Below are 23834 nucleotides of genomic sequence, written 5' to 3'. Positions count from 1 at the left end.
TCAGAACTGTTGAAGAAAACCAGTGAAGAGTGTGCCCATCTCTCAGGAGTCTGGAGGAATGCAGGGTCAGATCAGTTTTCAGAAAGAGAGTTAGAGAAGGCTTTCTTCCATAAAGCTGCCTTAAGGTGGGAGGCCCAGTTGTACCTTGCCTTTAGTGTGGTTTACAAATGGAACATCTGGAGACATCTTGTTCCTCACTGAGGCAGAGAAGGCAAAGTGTGTGGTTGTCAGAGTCGGGAAATTTTACCCCACAGAATATACATTTATTAAACATGGCTTTGGAGGCCATTTGCTCTGTTTACATTATAATTTGTCCAAAAATACCAGGCTAAGAGAAAGGAAACTGTTCCTATTTTTCTCAGGAGGAGGAAAAAAATTAAGTCTAGGAGAAGAAAAAAACCCTCCTAAATGGGAGAATAAAATGACAAGTTTAAACCTCAGAAAAGAAACATTTGAGAAAGATGACCTCTTTCAGCGGAAGAAGAGCCAGAACTGGCAGAAGCACACGTGTTCATCCTTTTCATGCCAAAAAAGTGGGAATTTGGCTTAGGGGAGGGGGAAGGGAGCACATTTTGCTCCCTTGGAGCTTCAAAAAATCACTCTGCAGTTGGCCTGTGTATGCACAGAATCCAGTTGGACTACACAAGTACTATGATGATGAATGGGAAGTAACACAACGGGAGAGTTGCCCTCTTCCTCAGTACCATAACATTTATCGATATCGCCCCCTCCTCTGTTTGAAGCTAAACATTGGTCCCCAATGTCCCATTCATCATGGTCCTCCATCACAACATAGAACTCACTTCACCTTGCCATCCTCCCCACCAAATTCTTGTGTTAAATTTCTAGTCTGTCCCAGAATTTACTGGCTTAGACAAAATTCAAAGATGGAATGTCTCTAAAGATTCAGGGATCTCAGTGGGGCCCTGTAGGAATTTGGAGATGGTAATGTGTTTGTTCATTTTGGCGACATGGCCCATCACTGAATCAGAAGCCATCATAAAAAAAGTCCAATAACTGGCCTTTCAAAGCAACTTGATTAGATAAGATTAGATTAGATTTCTATTTTCCAACATTATTTTTTTACTACTCTGAATCTCATTTTATCATTCCTAATCCATGCTTTTAATCTCTCTAATCCCTTTATATTACCTTCCCTGGTACACAACTCTCCCCAATTTAGTATAATCTGTAGTTTTCATTAGTGTGCCATATAATTCCCCTTCATTAATAGAGAGAATAAGTAGAGCTGAAAGTACCACTGATCTCTGAAATACCCATTAGATAGGTTCCTCTGGATTTAGCATTTAGTTGTTTTTCAGTATGTAGGGATTAATAGGTTGCTATGCTGATGAGTGATTTTCTACTGGTGATGAAAATGTATGCATAACACATATATATATATATATTACCTGGTGTCTTAAAAATAGTGGGCAGGCATAGCTGGGTAGATAAGTCACCACATGTTGATATAGTTTTTCCAAATTGAAAGACTTATTAGGCTTTAAGATGATAGAGGCCATGCCTGCTTTCCCTTCATAACCTGTGGGAAATTATTATAAAATTAATGCTAAATCCACAATAATTGATAAATATCCACTGATCAATTGTGATGGATCCAATAAGTTTATAGGGGTGGGAAAAGTTACTTAAACTGATCTTTCCCATCTTCCCCTTTCCACAACAAGCCTTATGGTCTGAAAGTCCTCTGCTGAGAGTCAAACCTATATAAAGTACCATGGCATGGGGAAAGGTATGAGGAGAAGAGAAAATTGGACAAAATTGCCTGTTCTGCTGATGAAGAAAAGATAATGAGGTAAGAGTTCCATTTGCTACAGAGAATTTAAGATAATTTTGCCAGATTCCCCTTTTTGCTGTTTCCCTGTGCCACTGATTTTTGGGACATATGCAAGGGGTTCCCCCCCCCCCCCCCCCCGCCTGCCAGTAGGATGCAATCCGGAGTTTCCAAGGGCACCAAATTTAGAGCCGCATGGATGCAGTGTCCCACTTGGATCACTGACTTATGCCAACTTTTAAAAAATCATTTGAGATATAACAGCATGCATTTAAAATATGAGGCCCTCTTGGTATAATAGTAGAAATCCCATCTATAAAAATAATCAGCAATAACTCCAACTCTGCCACCCAAAGTTCAGGGAAGGACAAGCCACGAAAACCATCAGGAAAACCTTGGTGGACTGATGGTCTGGGGGTGCCCTCTCTTTGGGTTCACACTGACCACAGGGGAATCCAGCTCAAAGTGGGCAGGGGCCACTGCAAGCTGTCACTCACTGCCTTGCAGCCCCCGCCCCCCCCCATTAGTGGCTACTGTTACACACCGAGGCATACGGAAGCTGCCATTGTGGGTGGGTGTGAGCCTGTTCCTTCATTTCCCCTCTCCATTGGGGAGGGGGATGCAGGCAGAAGGCAGATGCTTTTCCTCTTTCTCCCTGCATCAGGACAGGGCCCTTTTCCAGGGCCGTTTTTGCCTCCCAGTTCACTCCTGTCAAAGTTCCCCTGGTTCAGGCCACATTTTTAAGAGCTTCATCACCCTTTCATATTTACATTGAAGAAAATAAAACTCCCTTTAGGCATGACTATGAACACAAATGGGTGCTTGAAGAATGTAACAGGTAAGCAATTTTTTTTAAAATCTAAGGATGATGATCATTAAAACTTCCAAACTGAAACATAACTGTGCTTATTAACTTTTACATTTCTAATTTAATAATTCATAGAAACTAAAACATACTAAACTAAAATGCATATGGACTTGGTAATAGTTACAAACATTTCTTTTGGTTATGAAAAAAAAATAGAAAAAATTTTTCCATTCGTAGAAGCCCTTCCTGAACCGTCAATGGTTGTATTTTGATACAGATGGGCCATGTTTCATAAGAGGATTGATTTCTAAAAGGCTTTCTCTTAATGAGAATTCCTTTGAAAGGCACGTACCTTCTTTAGTGACTATATTTACAAAGCGAGCATGAGTGAAGAAAAAATAGCATAAGTGAAAGAATAACAAGAAAGAAGCATTCTTACCCAGCACAGAAATCCCATAAATGTTGGCTTCCTGTATAAAATCCAACATACCAATGACATCAGAAACTTCAGTAGTGGAAACATTCTCCCCTTTCCATCTAAAAGAAAATGTGGAGATAAATATGCATAGTAAGTAACTCACAAAAGCCATGGATCTAGTTTTTATTGTTAACTGGGCATATCAAGCTAGTGAGCATTTTTTATAAGCTACAAGATAAAATATATGTTTTGTTTCAAATGGGATTTGGGGCTAAAATGTCTTGGAGACTGCTGGAATGGCATCAACTTCTTAAATATTAGTTTGTTTTTTTAAAAGAATATTTGTATGCTACGTTTCTACCTGTCAGTCTCTGGATGATGGAATACAGCAGACAGATCCCTCGTTAATTGTAGCAAGACACAGGTTCTTGGTTAAATGACTTTTATTCAGAAATCAGTTCTTTCCATATTCAGATCCAAAGGTCTACTTAGAAGTAAGGTAAGCAGCTAAGCAGTTCTAGCAGAAAGTTGACCAGAATGGCTACATAGGAAAAGTACATCCATTTTCTACCCCTGCCCCCTCTCAATTTCCGAACAACCTAGTGTTGTTCTTTCTGTGTGAGAACATTTTGCATATTTTTGCTATCAGGCTACAAGGAGACAAAACATATCATAGTCAGGAAGAAGGCTTCAAACTTGTAAACACCTGGCCACCTGGGAACGAGTGAGAACTCACTGGAATGTTAGCAACAAGAAACGGAATTATATCTGGCAATACAAAATGGAGTCACATTTGACAGAATAAAGCATATACTTGACAGCAGAAATATTGGCATGAATGAATGGGCACAGTCAGACATGACACTACCCTACATAGGGTCCCCAAAGCAGCAAACATTAAAACACTAAAAAAACAATTTAAAACAATAGTTTAAAACAATTGAAATTTAAAACAATATTTAAAATAGTATAAAGAACAATTCAATAGATGCACACACAACACACAAAAATACTTATGTTTTCTTACTTTTGTCAGGCTATCAATTTGTATAATATGAATTACTGATTACTGGTGAGACACTCACCATATATGAAACGACAAATGCCAGATATTCTAGCTGGATTCAGAAAAGTAAGAGGCAATTGAGATCATATTGCAAATTTCAGGTTGGTAGTCAGGTTGGTCTGCAGTCGAACAGCAGGATTTGAAACCAGTGGCACCTTAGAGACCAATAAGATTTTTAGGGTGTAAGCTTTCAAGAGTCAGAACTTCCTTCTTCAGAGACAGAGAAGGATTCTGAAGAGTGTCTGAAGGGTGGGCATGACAAGCTATGGGTGGTATTAAAAGGAATGGGTGTGCCATGACATCTGATTGTATTGATATGCAATCTGTACTCTGTACAAAAGGCTATTGTTTGGCCAAAATATGGGGAAACAGAATGGTTTACAATGGGCAAAGGTGTCTGACAAAGATGTATATTTTCTCCCTATCTGTTTGGTCTATATGCAGAACATATCATAAGGAAAGCTTGATTCGATTGAGGGAAAATTGTGGAAGGAACAGGGCTCATTTGGAGAGAGAATGCACTGGAACACCATTTTGGAAGTTCCCCCAACTGAGGCGGGCCACCTGACTTTTGGCCACCTGACTTTTGGCCATTTGGGGCCTTTTCAGCCTCACTTGGGGCTGAAACGGCCCGAATTGGGTCGCTGCCGGGTGGGGGAAGCCTCCCCTGTCCAGCACCAACCCAGTCTCAACCGCTTAGGCCCTGATCCAAGCCCCAAAGGGCCCAAAATGGCAACTTTTTGCCATTTTGGGCCATTTTTGCTGGGATCTGGGCAGCAATGGCCAGGATCAGGTCGTTGCTGGGTGGGGGGAGCCTCCCCTGCCTGGCACCAACCCTGTCCTGGCCATTTCAGCCCTGATCCGAAACCAAACGGGCCTAAAATGGCAATTTTTGGCCATTTGGGGCCCATTTCTGCAGGGATCGGGGCCAGAATGGCCAGGGTCAGGTTGGTGCCAGGCGGGGGAACCGTTCCCAGGTCCAGGCTGTTTTGGCCCTGATCCAGACCCAAACAGGTCCCAAATGGCCATTTGGGGCCTCTTTCGGCTGGGGGCAGGACCAAAACCACCAGGACCAAAACCATCAGTGTCTGGCAGAGGACCCCTTCCTGCCTGGCGCTGACCCAATCTGGGCCACAGGTGGGCCTGATCCAGGCCAAAACATGCCCCAAATGCCTATTTTGAGCCATTTTGGACCCATTTTGGCCTGGATTGTGGCCAAAACGGCCCTGATCAGGCCACTGCCAGGTAGGGGAACACTCCCCCATCTGGCAGCTGCTGAATCCTGGCCATTTCGGCCCGATCAAGGGGTGTGGCATATGCTAATTATTTATGCTAATGAGTTCCTGCAGCTCTTTTTCTACAAAATTACCCCAGGGAAGGAATATTAACAATTTTAGATATGCAGATGACAGCACATTACTGGCAGAAAACAGTGAAGTCTTGAAATGACTACTGATGAATTTAAGGAAGAAAGTGCCAAAGCATAATTACAGTTGAACATCAAGAAGATAAACATAATGACTACTGTGAAATTACACAATTTTAAGGTTGACAGCGAAGAAACTAAAATTGTTAAACATTTTCTATCCCAGGACTCAATAATCAACCAAAAGGGAGAATGCAATGAAGAAAGAGACTGAGACTTGGAAGGGCAGCCATGAAGGAACAAGAAAACATCCTTAAGGTTTGGAATGTGTCACTGGGGACCAAGATCAAGATAATCCATACTGTGTTTTTCCCTGTTACTATAAATGGATGTGAAAGTTGGACAATGAAGAATGCTGAAAGGAAGAAAGTTGATTCATTTGAAATGTGGTGTTGGAGAAGAGTTTTACGGATACCACGGATAGCCAAAAAGACAAATAAGCGGCTTCTAGATTAAGTCAAGCCTGAATTCTCCCTCAAACTGAGACAATCATATAAGAAGACAAGCATTGCTAGAAAAGTTAGTATTGCTAGGAAAGGCAGAAGGCAGTAGGAAAAGAGTAGGACCCAACATGAAACGGTTTGACTCAATAAAGGTAGTCACAGCCATCAGTTTACAATATCTCAGCAAGGCTGGTAGGATTTTTTGGAGGTCATTAATTCATGTGTGTCTGTACCATCAAGTCACAATCGACTTATGACAAAGGGCTGTCAAGACAAGTGAGAAGCAGAGGTGGTTTGCCAGCGCCTTCCTCTACAGAGTTGTCCTTGGTGGTTGCCCATCCAAGTACTGAACCTGCTTAGCTTCTGAGATCTGGTATACCATCCTGCCTTTCCTCCCCATTAATTCATAGGGTCACCATGTCAGAAGTGACTTGACGGTACATCACACATATTACTGATGAAATAATATTTTAAGTGGTTTAGTACATCACTAACATATTTTCTACTTTTTACTTTAGAAATAGAAATATCAATAGACATTTTTATTGTAAATGTCCCTTGAAACAGCTGAAATTGCACATAATTAGCAGTTGGTCAGAAAATCACCATATCAAAACCAAAGCCTTTGGCATCAGCAACGTGAGCAAAGTATATTTGTATTTGTGTGTGTATTTTGATCAGCCAGGTGATTTAAATTCTATTAGTGACTGTACCTGAATGTATCTCCTGTTCTGTCCCAGAAGTAAAGGAAGTTATCTTGATTCTGGACCATCAGATCTCCTGTATTGAAATAACAATCTTCCTTCTTAAACACATCACAGAGTAATTTCTTTGCTGTGTCTCTCTTATTGCCAGCATAGCCAAAGAATGGATTCTTTGAGTTCACTTTGGATATTAGAAGGCCAGCTTCGCCTATGAGCAAAATTGTAGAGAAGAACATAGATCTAGATTAGATTACTGCAATGCACTGTATGTGGGGTTGCCCTTGAAAAATATTCAGAAACTTCAACAGGTGCAGAATACTGCCGACAGGATGTAGACAGTCTTGTTCCACCTACATTAGCTCCCAATTTGCTTCTTAGTCCAATTCACAGTGCTGGTATTGATCTTTAAAGCCTTATATGGTTTGGGTCCAGCATAAGGACCACCTACTTCCACAGGAATCTATCCAATCATTCCAGTCATCTTCAGAGGCCCTGCTTAGGGTGCCCTTCCTACCTGAGGCTTCATGGTAGGTAATCCAAGAAAGAGCCTTGTCATTCACTGAAACTCTTGCCAGAGGGACTCTGTTTCCCCCTTCTCTTTTTTTGAATTTTTTTATTACCTACATTAACTAACAGTACAGAGGGAAAGAAGGGGGGCAGGGGAAGGAAAGAAAAAAAACAGCAACATATAACAACACTATACTAAAACTCATACACTAAAACTACACTACTACGCAAAATACAAATTACAATCCAAATTAAGTTTTCCTTCCCCCCCGGGCCTCGGACGCAGTTCTCTCTGAGCAGCTGCAACCGCAAGTGCTCGTTCCCTCCCCCCCCTTCAGACTTCAAATCCTTTTCTTCTTGCTTGGTGTCTTGCTGAAATTCTTGGGTTTTGTCCTCAAAATCCCTTAGTTGATCTTCTGATGTTATCTTGTAAGCTTGATCTTTGTAACTAAACCAGATACCTTCCGGAAATAGCCATTTATACTTTATTCCACGTTCCCTCAGAAGAGCTGCAAACCTTTTATACTTAAATCTCCTTTTCTGAACTAAGAATGGAACGTCCTTCAGTATCTTAACTTTATTACCCAGAAAGTCCAAATCCGCATTGTATGAGTTATATAGGATAGTGTCTCAGATCCTCTTAGATGAAAAATCGATGATGATCTCGCGAGGCAGCTGACGCCTCGTTGCATATTTTGAAGAAGCCCGACGGACTTCCAAAATGGCACTTTTTACCTCTTCTTTAGTTGCCCTCGCGGGTGTCGCCAATAGTTCGGAGGCCAGATCCCTTAAATCCTCATTTTCCTCCTCCTTCACGTTCTGGAGGCGCAAAATTGTCTGTGTTCGTTCCACTTGTAGCCCGATCAGCTGGTTCTCCACCAGCTTTAACTCTTTATTCGTTGCTCTCACGAGTGACGCATTTTCCCGAGCAGACTTCTCTGCCCCCCCCCGCTACTTCCTTAATGGTTTTCACTTCGCTCTCAATTAAGCCCACTCTTTGATCTGTTTCATTCAGCTTGTCAACAAAGGGCTTTATGGCTTCGATAACCGACCTCTTCACCAAATCTTCGAGTGACTCTCCTTTCCCCTGCAGGGCAGCCGAAATTGACTTGCCCAAAGCGGGACTCTGCTTTTTCGCTGCCATTTTAGGGGGGGGGGGAACGCCGACCAAATTCTGAAACTCAGTGAGGGGGAAGAAACCCGAGCCTTCTTAGCTTCAGATCCCACCACTCCTTCGCGTGCGCTTGTAATAACAGAAGGGATTCGCTTACTTACAGGCTTCCGCCTAGTTCTGCTCTTTGCCATTTTCCATGGCCCAGCAGCACTCGAGGTGCCACGCATGTCTGCCGGCCTCCATAGGAACAAACGGGCAATTTATCCCCTGCATCAATTTCAGGGGGCTCTTCCCGCCGCGTTCCGGACCCTGCCTCCCTGACTGGGAGTCCTGGGGGCTAATCTTCGCAGATCAGCTGCCCGGTCAGGCTGCTCGGGCGCTTCCTCCCGGACCTACGGAGAGGAGCGTCCGACATGGCAGAGAAAACGAAACCGAATCCTCTGTTTCCCCCTTCTGTAGCCATCTTCCACCAACAGGTGAAGGCTTTTATGTTTCATCTGGTATACCTTCAACGATCCCTCCTTTCCGCCCTGTTTTAATTGTTTTTAAGAATTTGTATTGTATGTGTATGTTTACTTGTTTTTCCATTGTTCTAATGACATGTTTTCATTTGGTTTGAATGTTTTTAAGCTGTATTTTTATTATGTTTTTAATCTGTTAGCTACTTTGGTTGCTCAGATGAAGAAAAAAGGCAGGATATAAATTCTGTAAATAAGTAAATAGATGTCAGTTAACCCCATACAAAGTGTATTGCTTTACTATGTGCATTGAATATTAGTGGACAGAACTTTCCTTGAAGCATGATTCTAAAGAACAGCAAAAGGGAAGTATCTATTTTTATACATGTGGTTTGCTATTGGGTTACTGCTTGTGAATTCAAGATGATCACAAAATGATGGACCAAAGAACAACAATAAACCACTCCTAAAAATCTTAAGGACAAAGAAGGTTTTGTTGTGTTTGAAACAATTACACCTCCATTACAGCTTGCTAAAGCGTAAGTAGATTGTGGGTAGCATGCAGTTTCTAGAACCCTTGCATTCAGATATAATGGGAAATGATAATATGAAATATCCCTGATATATGCTTAGCAATAGGTTTGGGACACATGGGGGCATTAAAAGGAACTAGGAAGGAATCTTGGCCACGAATTGGCTGAACACAAAACCTTGTCTAATTCTTTTGCTATTACCTGAGCAACTGCCCAGGGGGTAAGAAGATGCCAGACTCTTCTGGAAAGGCAAACAAAGAAAAAAAGACTGAAAAAGACTGAGTAACTCTCTAAATTCTGAGAAAGTAGGAAAAAACAAACATCTTTTTCCCAAAAGGAAATTTCCTCATGCCTATAGAGAAAAGAAACACAGTGCACTTGATTGTAAGACTGACAGGTGGAGCTTTTCCTGGCATGTTAGTATCCCTATAATAAGATTAAATTATGCTAACAAAATAATAAATCATCTATCATAAAATTTCTGCCATCATGACACTATTCTTGACATAAATGTTGAGATAGGGGCTCAAATACTTTTCATCTCAACATACATTTGGCACTACATAGCAACATGAGAACAGAAGAAAGTATGAATTGGTACAATTCTCCAGTACACAGAAGCCTGAAATTCTTTTAAAAGGTGTAATGGAACATCATTTTATTTTGTTCTGTAATTAAAGTAAGTTGTAAATAGACAGGGTTTTTTTACCCAGGAAAGTTCACAGAAGGTTCATCAGTTGAAGCTGATGAAAGGCACTCCTGGCCATAACTGCCACCTACTTGTCCAACCAGAGGCCTGGGTTTAGCAGCATCACGAAGCTGTGGACCTGCTCCTTTAGGAGGAGTGCAATCTCATTCAGAACAGGAGTTACTCTAGGCACTCAAGTAAGTCCTTCCACCCACCAGCAGCACCTCAATATTGTCACATTTAAGTTTTTATTTTCATTGGCCTTCATCCATCACAAAATAGCCTCTAGGCACTGGTTCATGGAAGTATGAGATTAGATCTGAGAAGCAGATCTGAGAATCACCTGGCTATCAGTGACAACGCAATGACCTAACCCAGCAGTTTCATGTAGATGTTCCACAGCACAGGAGACAAAAAAGAACCTTCCAGGACTTTGGAGGTCAGAGGCCAAGGGGCTGAGTAGCAGTTTTCCAACACCACCTTTTGAAACCTAACATCTAGGCAGGATGAAACAACCACAAAATAGTTTCTCCCATCCCCGTAAAGATGTCCAGGAGGTGATCAGTGGTGTTGAAAGCCTCTGAAAAGTCCAGGAGAATCAACAGAGCTGCACTCCATCCATCTCTCAGCACTAGCCATCCACCAGGACAAGCAAGGCCACTTCAGTCCCTTAAACAGGCCCTGATACCAGATTGGAAAGGATTCAAACAGTCCCTTTCATCCAGGAGTCTTTCAAGTTGTCCGGCCACTACTCGTTCAATCACCTTACTCAAGAAAGGTACATTTGAGATTGAATGACCTTTACTGGGTCCAGATTAGATTTCAAGGCTGTTTCAAGGCTGGGGTGACCATCTCCTCTCAAGCCCCCCTCCCCAGCAGATTTAAGCAACCAGAAGGGTCAAGCGTCATGCAAGCAGGTGGTTGCTCTAAGATTTCCAAGAACCCTGGCCACATCCTCAGCTTGAATAAACTGAAAAGTATCCCACGCAGTTGGATAACCTGGCATCTTGGCACTATCTAACCCTGTCACTGCTACTAAAACAGTGCAATCCTAAAAAGAGTTACTCTAGTCTAAACCCATTGCAACCGATGAACTTAGACTGAAGTAACTCTGTTTAGGATTGCACGGTAAGAGTCCAAATCATTATGGATAAGAGAGATTTTACCCACGAAGTGTTAGGAACAACTTTTCACAGTGAGCAACTAGGCTGTCTACATCCTCCCATGGGCTAGATCTCAATAGACCTCTGACCACTCAGAAAAGTTCCACAGTCCCACACTGTATGGATTCAATGGTGGCAGTGACACATCATTTCACCACCACTATCACTGCCACACAACAGACTTTAAATTTATCTACCCAGGTTGTAAATTCTGAGAAAGGGTGACAGCATTGTATTCAAGTGATTTTGGTCCCTCCCCATATCCTATAAACTTAAGTAAGAAATAGTAGCTAGCCTCCCAAAAAAACCTGAACAACAAGAAATGTCAAAAGCAATAAATCATATCTGAGTTTTTTTAAAGGTTAAATTTAATGAGAAACAAAATGGTTCACAGTGTAGCCACTAGATGGCAGCAATGGTTAGACTTTATAATATAAAGAACTTCAACAATTTTATCAACCCCAGCAAATGACCAAACAAAAAAAAAATCCTTGAAACCTAACTAGCAAATAGTATAAACACATCATGGCATGATACAGTAAAGAGCTAATATACATGCATATTAACAGCACTGAAATGAAATGATTTGGATAAGGCATTTAAAATGTAAATGATACATAAATTACAAGTTAGAATCTCCTTACTGCATTCAAGGTGGAATCACCTTATTGCTTTCAAGGTGGGATGAAAAAGACCACAAATCTGCATAATCATTACAGCTTGGAGTCCACCCTAATGAAGCTAAATTGGACATCAGAATATATTATTAAGTGATCACCAAGCCCACAAATTCTGTCCAATCATGACGACATCTTAGCTGTACCTCATTTGGGGTTTGAGGCAAGGATTGTTCATATGGATGAAAGTGGCCAAACTGTACTTCACACAAGTGTTTTCCCCTGTGGTGCCATGGTAGCAATTAAATTGGATTGTCCATTTTGTTAGGTCTTCACTATGTGCTTCTTGAATTCTAAGTTCAGTGATTACCCTGACTTGGATAGCCCATGCAAACCCAATCTCATCAGATTTCAGAAGCTATGTAGGGTCAGCCTTGGTTAGTAATTGGATGGGAGACCTCCAACGAAGACCAGGGTTGCAGAGGAAGGCAATGCCAAGCCACCTCTATTAGCCTCTTGCCAGAAAGGGGGGGGGTCACCATAATTCATCTATGACTTGATGGTACTCTACACCACCAAATTAAGAGACTAATGTGCATAAAATATTTTTTTGTTTTTCTGGAATTCCATGCCTTGCTGTTCCCACCTTCCTTCACTACTAGCACCACCAGAAGTTTCTGACTATATATTTGGAAGCTGGCCCTTCACATTTAAGCAAGTAACATTGAGAACTTCCTACCAAAAATAAGGCTAAAATTTCAACATTCTTAATGATATAGATGAGGTTAATATTCATGGTGTATCTATAGTTATTGATTTTTCAGTGGGTATGATTAGTAGTCTCTAAGGTGGCTAGCCAAGGCTGGCATCTGCTGGGAGATGGTGGGGCGGGGATGTGAGGGGAAACCAGTGTTGCTTGCAATATGATGTTGCTTCCAGGAAAACTCCAGAAGTGACGTCATGATGCTCTAAGTGACATCATGATGCTTTCCTGCCTTGCAAGCGGCAGGTCCCTTTAAACTATCAGCTGGCAGGCGGCGGGGTGATCCCCCCCCGCCGCCTGCCAGCTGATAGTTTAGAGGGACCTGCTGGTGGCAGGGACCTTTAAACTGCCCAAACCCCAGCCCCCCTACCCCCAGCCCCACACTTACCTTATCCTGCAGCACAGTCCTTCCTCTCCTCCCAGGAGGGGCGAGAAGCCCGTTTTCAGCCTCTTCCACCCCCCTGGGGGCCTGCAGGGAGACAGAAGAGGCTGAAAACGGCCTTCCTGCCCTTCAAAAGGCTGCTGCAGTGGCCATTTGAGAGGCAGGGAAGCCAAAAACGTCCTCCCTGCCCCTCAAATGGCTGCCGCAGCAGCCATTTGAAGGGCAAGAGGGCCATTTTCAGCCTCTTCCGTCGCCCTGCAAGCTCCTAGGGCAGCAGGCTGAAAACGACCTTCCTGTTCCTCCTGGGAGGAGAGGAAAGACGCTGCACTGCAGGATAAGGTGAGTGTGAGGCTGGGGCTGGGGGGGGGTAGATGGGCTGGGGTTTGGGCAGTTTAAAGAGCCCTGCCATGGCAGGTCCCTTTAAACTATCAGCTGGCAGGCGGCAGGGGGACCTGCTGCGGCAGGACCCTTAAAGGGTCAGTTTAAACGGCCATTTCCCCAGGGACCCAACAAACCAGCATGGAAAGGAGCTTCCACAAACCCTGGTTCACGAACCCTGAACCGGCCTGGTTTGTGGGCTTTTTTGGGTCGTATTTAGGTTTGTGCCCATCTCTAGTAATCACCCAATTCACCTGTATGGTTGGGTTGGCCCTGTAGAAAAGGCCTCTGACTATTAGTCTTTTCCTTTAGCCATGCTTACTAAAGCTTCTACTGTTGCCCTCCTCCCTCCAATAATCAAAGTGATGAACACAACTGGCCACATTAGGTATCTTTGATGCCTAATCTAAATTGGGCAACAGGATATTGACAGTAAAATGCTGGGCCTATCCTGATAAAATTCTTACCATTCTTAACTCTTTCACACCATCCATGTTTATTTCTTATTGGCTCCTCTTTTTGAAAATCATACTTAATCAAGTCAAAAGGGAAAAAGAGCTGAAAAAATAGAAACAAAATGAACACAATATTGTTTGTATGATATCAACTGCATAACATAATGAACATTGAATTCGTTTGTATACAACATTTTAATGCCCTTCTACTCACCTTTTGTAAAATACAAAGTAAGAAGTGATCTGCTGGATCAGACTAACAGTTCATCTAGTCCAACAACTTGTTTCACAAAGTAGCCAACCAACTACCCCTGTGGACGAATGACAGGGCCAGTTTGGTGTAGTGGTTAAGAGTGGCGGGACTCTAATCTGGAGAGCTGGGTTTGATTCCCCTTTCCTCCACTTGAAGCCAGCTGGGTGACCTTGAGTCATTCACAGCTCTTCCAGAGCTCTCTCAGTCCCACCCGCCTCATAGGGTGATTGTTGTGGGGATAATAATAACATACTTTGTAACTGCTTTGAGTGGGCAGTAAGCTGTCCTAAAGGGTTGTATATAAATTGAATGTTGTTGTTGTTGTTGTTGTAAAGCCCAAGGCCTTCCCCTGATGTTGCCTCCCAACACTGCAATTCAGAAGTCTGCTGCCTATGAATGCAAAGGTTTCTTTTAGTCATCATGGCTAGTATCCATTGATGGGCATCTCATTCACATATCTTGTCTAATCCACTTTTAAAGCCAAGCTGAATTCCACAATTTAATCACTTGTTGAGTGAAGAAGTACTGCCTTTTGTCTGTACTGAATCTGTTACCACCTGAATAATTTGGTTTCATCCACAAAGTTGTCCGCTATGCTGATCACCCTCAGTTCCAGATAATTTATGAACAAACTGAACAGCTCCCAATATCCTTATAGGACTTACTTCCCTGCATTGTGAGAACTTTCCTTTTATTCCTGTTCTCTGGTTTTTTACTGTTTAAACAACTTTTAATGTGTAAGAGAACCTATCTTCTTACCATATGACTGCTACTAATGAGTCTGGTGTGGTACCTTCTCAAAAGCCTTTGAATTCCAAGTATATAATATCTGCTAGATCACCCTTATCCATATACTTATAGTTGTTAGCCTTCTCAAAGAATGCCAAAAGGTTGGTGGGGCAGAACTTGGCATTGGAGTTGTTGATTTTTCTCTTGTCTTTTACAATGTCTGGGAAGGTGGTATTATTTGTCAAGGTAATTGCATGTCCACATAAAACAAAACTGATATTTGAATGCTGGAATAATATGTTTCTAAAGCACTGATGAACAATCTATGAAATACATGTAGATGTCTTCACAATAGTTATTCATCTGTGTTAATGGGGTACTGAAGAGCTGCCTGGTTTATCTTAAGATGGACCTGGAAGTAATGTCCATCATATACCTAATTCTGAACCAATATAACAAAAACATTACCTGTAGCTTTAAGAAAAGAAGGCCCACTGAGCTCTCAATGTCCATTTTGAAGGTTGCAATGCAACCACATTAATATTGTGGAGTCTTCCAAGCATAGGTTTCTGTAACTTGGGGACTAAAACAGCCCTGTCATGTCTCCTGATGGAGAAAAACTTGCTGGGAACAGGCCTGGCAGCAACCACCAAAAACCACCAGCTCAGCCTGGTGGTGGCAACTATAAAACAGACCTCAGCCGGTTTCTCACAATTCCTTGCAGTCTCCTTCCCCATTAAATCTTTAAAATACTGAATAGATGGGAGTAAACACATTTTTCCTTTTTTTTTAAAAAAAAGCCAACACCTTTTTTACAGAACTCTCTTACTAAATATGTTAAAACTATAGTTTTTGCATGGGTCTCTAAGTCAACAGATGCTGTTCCCATCTTCAGAACTATGGACTAAATAGCAGCTTGAAAAGTCAGTATTTTTCTTCTCCTTCCCTAAATGGTAGATCAGAGTAGCCTTTGCAGGGTCCGTTCTCTTTGCAGGGGGACAGGAGACTGCAGGCATGTGGCATGTCTGCAAAAATTATTTCCATGAGCAGGCTGTAAAGGCATATCTAGCACAGTCAGTGTGGATTGTAAGCAAGATCAGTGAAAATCTCAGACCTATACCCAGGCTGTTTTTCAGCTTTACCACCTAGAGGGTGTTTAATAGTTGTTGTGTTCCCCTGCTTCTATTCTTAAAATGTTTTCTTTTATCACGTAGATTTCAACTCCATAAAGACTGTCAGTAAGGCAAAATAATATTTTTTTCACAGAAGGAATAATTGGCCTGAGGAGCTCAGTCTTGATGGCCACTGGCTTCAAAAGAGGATTAGACAAAGTCATGGAGAAAAGGGTCATCAATGGCTATTAGCCACGATGACCAAATGAGGCCTCTATGTTTGGAAATACTCTACTTCTTTTTTTTTTAAATTTTATTGGATTAGAAATCACTATAATATCCATTACAATCAATTTCCTTTAAATATTCCAGTTCTAACCCCCCTCCCTTCCCCCCCTTTTGTTGACTTCCAACAGTTTTCCAACCCCTTATCCATTTTTCCCCCTACTCATTTCAAACTTATTTTGTTCTATTAAGCATATACTTTCACTCTCTTCTAAGCTTATCTATTATAACACAGTGCTATCTCTATTCCCTTTCCCACTTAACTTATCAACTAAATATTCCATTCCTGACATATATTCATTAATAATAACAATCATTTGTCTAATTTTTGTACTCTATATTCTATCTTATTCATTCTAATCTCGTCAATATGGGACAAACAATTTGTCCCTTATTCTACATAACTTTAAATACTTCTATAAACATTGTATACATTCAATATAAGTCAATCAATTTAACTTGTACTCTATATATTGCTCTTTACTTCCTTCTATCTTATATTCATTCTATAATTTTTCCATTATACAGTTGTCTGCCGGCAATGATCAATCAATTTGACCCATACTCTACATAGTTCTGAGTACCTCTGTAAACTCAATATACATTCGACATAAGTCAAACAATTTAACTTATATTCTGTATGTTACTATGTATTTCTTTCCGCCTTTCTTATATTCATTCTGTTATAGTTTCTCCATTATACAATTATCTACCAGAAATAAAATCAGTTAGTTTCTATCCTTATAATTCTTATAATAACACCTCTATTACTTAATACTATATATAGCAATCAAATAAAATAGTTGCTTAGAATTTCTCATTTAACTTTCCTCCCCCCGGTAAAGTCACTTCCCTCTTCTTTTGTTGTATTTCAGTAATTTTCAAACTGCCACAGTTCTCCTCCCACCTCCCATTTTTTCACCAAATATTGCTTCAACTTTTCCCAATCCATGTTGAACTGTCCTGGATCAAGGTCTCTCAGTTTACTTGTCATTTTGTCCATTTCCGCTATGTACAGCAATTTGTAAATCCAGTCCTCGATAGTTGGCACTTATTGTACTTTCCACTTTTGCGCATATAAAAGTCTAGCCGCTGCTGTCATGTAAAATAGCAATGTCCTGTATTGTGCTGGAATATCCTCCATTCCCAAGTTCAGTAGCAGGAGTTCTGGGTTCTTATTAACTTGAAATTGTAAAATCTCACTTATCACTCTTATTATTTCCCCCCAGTACTGCCTAGCTAACTCACAAGTCCACCTCATGTGGTACAAAGATCCTTCATGCTTTTTACATTTCCAGCATTTATTAGACATGTTCAAATTCCCTAGCGCAATTTTCTTTGGTGTCAAATACCAATGATAAATCATTTTGTAGACGTTTTCTTTAATATTAGTGCATGTCGTGATCTTCAACGTATTTTTCCACAAGTACTCCCACGCCTCCATTGTTATTTCTTTATTAAAGTTTATAGCCCACTTCACCATTTGCACTTTAACTGTCCCATCTTCTGTGTACCATTTTAACAACACTTTATAAGTCTTAGAGATTTCCTTTTTATCCTCTTGTAGAATTACCTCCTCTAATTCCGAATTCTCCATTCTTACCCCTCCTTTCACACAGTCCGAGTTATAAAGGTCTCTAATCTGTCTATATTGAAACCAATCGTAACTTGGAGACAACTCATCTTGCGTCTTTATTCTTAGTTTAGAAAATTCTATTCGTGTTATCTCCTTATACGTTAAGCACTGTTGTTCATTATCGACAGTTCTCGGATCTATTACTTCATAAGGAACCACCCAAGAGGGAATTCCTTCCTGTAGGTAATCTCTATACTTCTTCCAAATTGTGAAGAGGCTTCTCCGAATGTAATGGTGTAAAAACATAGAGTCTGCTTTTACTTTGTCATACCACAGATATGCATGCCATCCAAATATTTTTTGTATCCCTCTAAGGCCAGTAATTTGCGGTTTTTCAGCATCATCCAGTCTTTCAACCACACCAAACAGATTGCATCGTAGTAAAGTCTTAGACTGGGCAGTTGCATTCCACCTCTCTCTTTTGCGTCCTGTAATACTTTCATTTTCACTCGAGGCTTCTTGCCTGCCCACACAAAATCCGATATTTTCCTCTGCCATTTTTCAAACTGCTTCGAGTCCCGAATAATTGGTATTGTTTGTAACAAAAACATCACTCTTGGCAGCATATTCATCTTAACTACTGCAATTCTTCCCAACCACGACAAATTCAATCTATTCCATTTAATCAAATCTTGCTCTATCTGAGTCCACAATTTCTCATAATTATTCTTGAATAGATCTATATTCTTTGCAGTCAGTTCAATTCCCAAATATTTCACCTTACTTGTTACTTCACAGTCTGTTATTTCTGTTAGTAACTGTTGTTTTTGTTTGGTCATATTTTTACATAATATCTTTGACTTCTTTTTGTTTACATAAAATCCTGCCAGATCTCCAAATTCCTTAATTTTCTCTATTACCTTTGGCATGTTCTCAATTGGATCTTCCACAATTAACATTATGTCATCCGCAAATGCTCTAACCTTATAGGAAAAGTCTTTTATTTTTATTCTACGGATTGCATTATCTTCTCGAATCTGTATCATCAATATTTCCAAAACCAAAATGAACAACAGTGGAGACAACGGGCAACCTTGTCTTGTACCTTTACCTATAATCAGTTTCTTAGTCACCTCGTCATTCACCACAATTGCTGCACTCTGGTCTCTGTAGATTTCTTTCACTGCTCTTATGAATCTTTCCCCCATTTGTAGCTGTTCCATAGTGGCAAACATAAAATCCCAGTTCAAATTATCAAATGCTTTTTCAGCGTCCACAAAGAAGAAACCAACCTCCTTGTCGCAACGCTTATCATAGTATTCAATAGCATTTATAACTGTCCTTAGATTGTCTTTAATTTGTCTGTTTGGTAAAAAACCAGCTTGTTCCTCCTCAATAACTTCGGATAGCCATCCCTTTACTCTTTCTGCCAATATCTTCGCAAAAATTTTATAGTCATTATTGAGTAGCGAAATAGGTCTATAATTTTTAACGTTAGTCAAATCTTGTCCTTCTTTGGGGATCAATGATATGTTAGCTTCACTCCAAGTATCTGGAATCCTTTGATCCCTCAAAACACCATTGATCACTTCTTTTAGGAATGGCACCAGTTCATTAACCATTACCTTGTAAAATTTGGCTGTAGGTCCATCAAGTCCTGGCGCCTTTCCCAGATTTGTTGACTGTATTGCCTTCCTTATCTCTTCCTCCGTTACTTCACTATTCAGTTTATCTCTCCATCCTTCCGAAATTACTGGGAGCTTCATTTTCCCCAAATATGCCGCTATTGAGTCTTTATTCACTTTTTTGTTGTTGTACAGTTTAGCATAAAATTTGTAAAAGGCTCTACTAATAGCCGTCTGTTCCAAATATACTTTATTGTCCTCACATATTTTATTTATTGTCTTCTTCTCCTTTCTCTTCTTCAATTGCCACGCCAGATATTTCCCAGGTTTATTTGCACCTTCAAACGACTTTTGGTTCATTCTCTTAAGATTCCATTCCAATTCTTTATTATTCATTGCCGTCAACTGCTCTTGAAGGATTTTAATGTCCTGGTATATTTTCTTTTTCCCTGGTCTTTTCTTTAGTTGTATTTCTTTGGCTTTTATTTTCCCCATAATCTCCTGTCTCTTCTCCTCTCTTTTTTTCCTGGCTCTTCCATTTAAGTCCATTAGTATGCCTCTAATTACTGCCTTATAGGTATCCCATACCTTATTGGTTGGTACTTCTCTATTCATATTGTGTTGTATGAAGAACTTAGTTTCCCTTCTCAACATCTCCATATTTTCTCCCTCTTGTAACAAGTCCTCATTTATTCTCCATCCTTTCCTTTTAGTTCTTTTTCCAAACTTCCACATAATTGGGTTATGATCTGAGCCTACCATAGGCATTATTTCCACATCCTTAGTCCAAAGCGCTAAATCTTTTGAGGCCCAGATCATATCAATTCGTGATAATGTAGAGTGTCTCACGGAGAAAAACGTATATTGTTTACCTTTGGGATTCTGTCTTCTCCATACATCTTCCAAAGTTTCCTGTTGCGTTAATGCAAAAAAAAGTCTTTGGTAATAATCCTCTTTTCTTTTGTACAGTTGCTGATTTTTTATCCTGCTCCAAATTTGTAACTCCATTAAAGTCTCCTGGAAGAATTATCTGGTCGTAAAAAAGTTCATCTAATTGCTTCCTCAAATCCTCAAAGAAGCTTTCTTTTGCTCCGTTAGGTGCATAAATTCCAATCACCAACACTCTCTTTAAATTCCATGTACATTCCACTGCTAAAAATCTGGCTTCCACATCTCTCATCACTAGTTTTGGCTGTAGCTCCTCTTTTATATACAATACCACTCCCCTTTCTTTCTTTTTTGAGGACGCTACAAAGTCATTGCCCAATTTGTTCAATTTAAGATATTTTACAGCCTGCTTTCTAATATGAGTCTCTTGCAAACACACAATATCACATTTTTGTTTTAATAGCCAGTGGAAAATACTTTTTCTCTTATTCGGCGAATTAAGTCCATTTACATTCCAAGATAGAACTTTACACTCCATATTCATAACCTTGTTGTTGGTAAGTCCTTTTCATTGTCCCTCAAAAACTTTTCCATTTCTAGTTCAGATCTGATGCGCTTTTTCACTCCTCCAAATTCAAAGGAGATTCCTTCCGGTAATTCCCACCTGTACCTTATTTTCATGTCCTTCAGAATCTGGACTAAAGCTTTGTATTTTTTCCGATCCAGCAACACCGATCTGGGTAGCTCCTTCATAATAATAACCGTCTTGCCATCAACTTCCAATGGATCTTGAAATTGTTTACTCACAATAGTTTCTCTTATATTTCTAGTCATAAATTGCACAATCACGTCTCTTGGTAATTTCCTCTGGGTCGCAAATCTTGAATTTATTCGATACACCACATCTAGGATAGGCACAATTTCCTCCTCCTCCTTTCCCAGGTATTTAGCTAACACCTCAGTAATCTGTTCTTGGGCCGTCCTTCCTTCTACCTCCGGCAAGCCGCGAAACCTCAGCTGCTTCTCCATATGCTTGCTCTCCGCAACTGCCATTCTTCTCCTCATCACTCTCATCTCTGTTCGTTGCGTGTCTGCAAGGTTCTCCACTGCATTTTCCACTACATTGACTCTTTGCTGTGTCGCCTGCAGGTCATTTTGTATTGTTTCCATTCCCTTCTTCACTTCTGCCAGTTCATTCTTTACTGTCTCTTTAACCTCTTTCACCAGCTCAGGTTTCATATCCTTAAGTTCTCTAATCGCTTCTGAAAGTTTTTTATCCAGGTTCTCTATAGCCGTTTGCCACTCTTTTTTCGACATCGTGGGGCTTGCTTTACCTCGCTCCCACGAGTCCGCTCGCTTCCTTAGCTCCGTGGCGCTTGGCTTAATGTCCTTTTAATTTAAATGTCCCGGTCTTTTTACAAAAAAGTCATTTAAAGAGTCCAAAATGTCGGGCGTCTTTTCTCTATGGTTCCTCTATGGTTTTTGTAATCCAATATGGCTTACTTCCTCTTCCGCTGAAGCCGCAGCTCTTCCCCTTTCAAAGATGGCGATTCCCTTCTTCCTGTCATCCAGCAAGGGCCGCTTCTCTCCAGCAACTCTATCACTGTTACATACTTCCTGTTTCCTGACTTCCCACAGCAGTTCTCGCGATGGTAAAACTTTCTCACAGCCTGATATCTCCTTGTGACCACAGGTATGTAAAACAATAGTCCAATTTCTTTAATAACTCTGTTTAACTTAGTCCTTTTTCTAATATACTTCTTGCCGGATCTTCCCCTCCTTATAATCAATCTGTTGCAGTTTAAAAGTCTACTTTAATGCTTCGTTACTTTGAGTAATCTGTCCCGTTTCAAGAGATAGTGATCTTTACCTTCTCAAGCACTTTTCGCGGGTTGTAATCGCTGTTTCAATCTCAGATTCCCATCAGCTCTTCTTGCCCCTGTTGAAGCTTGGGCATGTAGGTCTTATGCCAACCGTATTGGCTCCAGGACTGCCGCAGAGATTTTAGCCGACCTGTCTTCGGGTGGGACCTCAAGGGATGGAAGAGAGTCCGTTGTGCAGGACCCCCCCTCGCCCGAGATCAACGCGCCCTGAGGTACTTAAGCGTTCTATGCCTGTTCTCCGCCTGAGAACAGTTGGCCGTGAGCTTGTTTTGCCCCGCCAGCCGTTAAAACGGCAGCCCGGTCAGCTCAGCATTTAGAGCTGCGTTAGACCTGCATGGATCCCAAACCAGAAGTCTCGGAAATACTCTACTTCTGAATGCTGGTTTCCGAGATGCCCAGGAGAAGGCTGGAGTATGTTTGTTGTTTCAGTAGTAAACAAGATGGGTCATGGGTCTGGTCCGTCAGCACTCCTGTAATTTTAGAAAATATATAGAAATTTTTTGAGCTAAATGGGTTCTCAGGATTTTCTTTGTATTAATTTAATTATCTCATATTGGATAGTGCCAAGAAGCAGGAAGCAGGTTGAGTTCCCAGGTTCTAAGAAGTCTTTATAATAAGCATAATAAATGTCCTTTTCTTGATTTAAAAGCTCTTATTTTTGTTTCAACATCAAGGTAAACAAAATGTTCATAGTTTATGTTTCCCTAATATAAAATTACTACTGTAATTTAACTTAGAAATTGTCATAGAGATGTCCAGGGGAAAGAACGATCCCACTAGAAAATGCTTCTGTGGTTTGGAACAGATGGCATTCTCCAGTAAACTAGTTAACTCATGTCATATGACTATACGGAAACAGGAAAATAACACATTTATTTGTGACCTTAAAGAGTTTGATTGTCTTTTTGGTATTCAAGGAATTAATATATGAGAAGCTTTTACTTAATACAAGCTAAGAAAGCTTCAAAGTTGCCATAACCGAAATGCACTTTTCTGGATTAAATAGGGAGGCTCTCCCTGACTGCAAAAAAAAGGAGTTACCTGCCATGAAGTCAATATAATTTTTTTATTGCGGAAACCAATTATTAAGTAATAATCAAAACCTGGTACAATACCATCTAGACAGAATATATACTGTTTAAAAATGAAAGGAACGTCTTTGATTTCAGCAATGTGCACTAAAGATTTTTATTCCTTTGTCTGAAATAGAATGTATTCAGAGTGAGGGTTCTTCAAAAGTCATCTGAATCTTTTCTGATTGCTGTTGGAAGGGACCTCTGCTCTGTGAGGAGAAAAATTATTACTTTTTTGTGTTAATTTAATTTCAATTTATTAAATTTAATTATGTGTAGGAATTACTGGCAGTGCTTCAGGGCCAGACTGCTTATTTTGCTTTCTTGCTGCCTCTTTCCTTGGCCAAAAACTTGCACTGGGCAGCAACTAAGTGAAACAGAAATGGGTTGAAGACATCCCATAACAATGATTTTAAACACCTCTATTCAAGACTTCAAAGTGAACAAAGATGTGTCTTTGCTTTTTAAATTGTGAAATCCCTTGTTTTAAATAGTGAGAGATAGGCTGATTTAGAACTGAGTTTGACAAACAGTATTTTAATGTGCCCCCACCCCCCGGATCCAATTCTGAAATTTATCAGGAATACAACAGGGTTGAAACTGCTTTCGCGACCCAATCTTCCTGTGAACTACCGTACCTTCCCCATTTCAATTCCCACATATCTAACCTTCTGGTAACTATAATAAAGAGG

At 40.6% G+C, this 23834-nt stretch overlaps 1 protein-coding gene across 2 annotated transcripts in view; it reads right to left on the bottom strand.

Moving 5' to 3' along the window:
• SLC27A6 (solute carrier family 27 member 6) overlaps positions 1 to 23834 on the bottom strand; it is a 73471-nt gene that overhangs the window by 13158 nt on the left and 36479 nt on the right. Inside the window, exons 6-9 of one of the 2 annotated variants that reach the window (XM_054986921.1) lie at positions 13731 to 13821; positions 6670 to 6868; positions 3043 to 3140; positions 1413 to 1543 (exon numbers count right to left, since the gene is read on the bottom strand). In XM_054986921.1, coding sequence (XP_054842896.1) covers positions 1413 to 1543; positions 3043 to 3140; positions 6670 to 6868; positions 13731 to 13821 — 519 coding nt within the window. Of the gene's footprint in view, positions 1 to 1412; positions 1544 to 3042; positions 3141 to 4106; positions 4243 to 6669; positions 6869 to 13730; positions 13822 to 23834 lie in introns of those variants that run through there. The other variant, XR_008597530.1, reaches the window with a different exon arrangement.

Source organism: Eublepharis macularius, chromosome 8, assembly GCF_028583425.1.
Source record: "Eublepharis macularius isolate TG4126 chromosome 8, MPM_Emac_v1.0, whole genome shotgun sequence".
Taxonomy (NCBI): Eukaryota; Metazoa; Chordata; class Lepidosauria; order Squamata; family Eublepharidae; genus Eublepharis; species Eublepharis macularius.
This window is presented reverse-complemented; position numbering and strand designations above follow the sequence as displayed.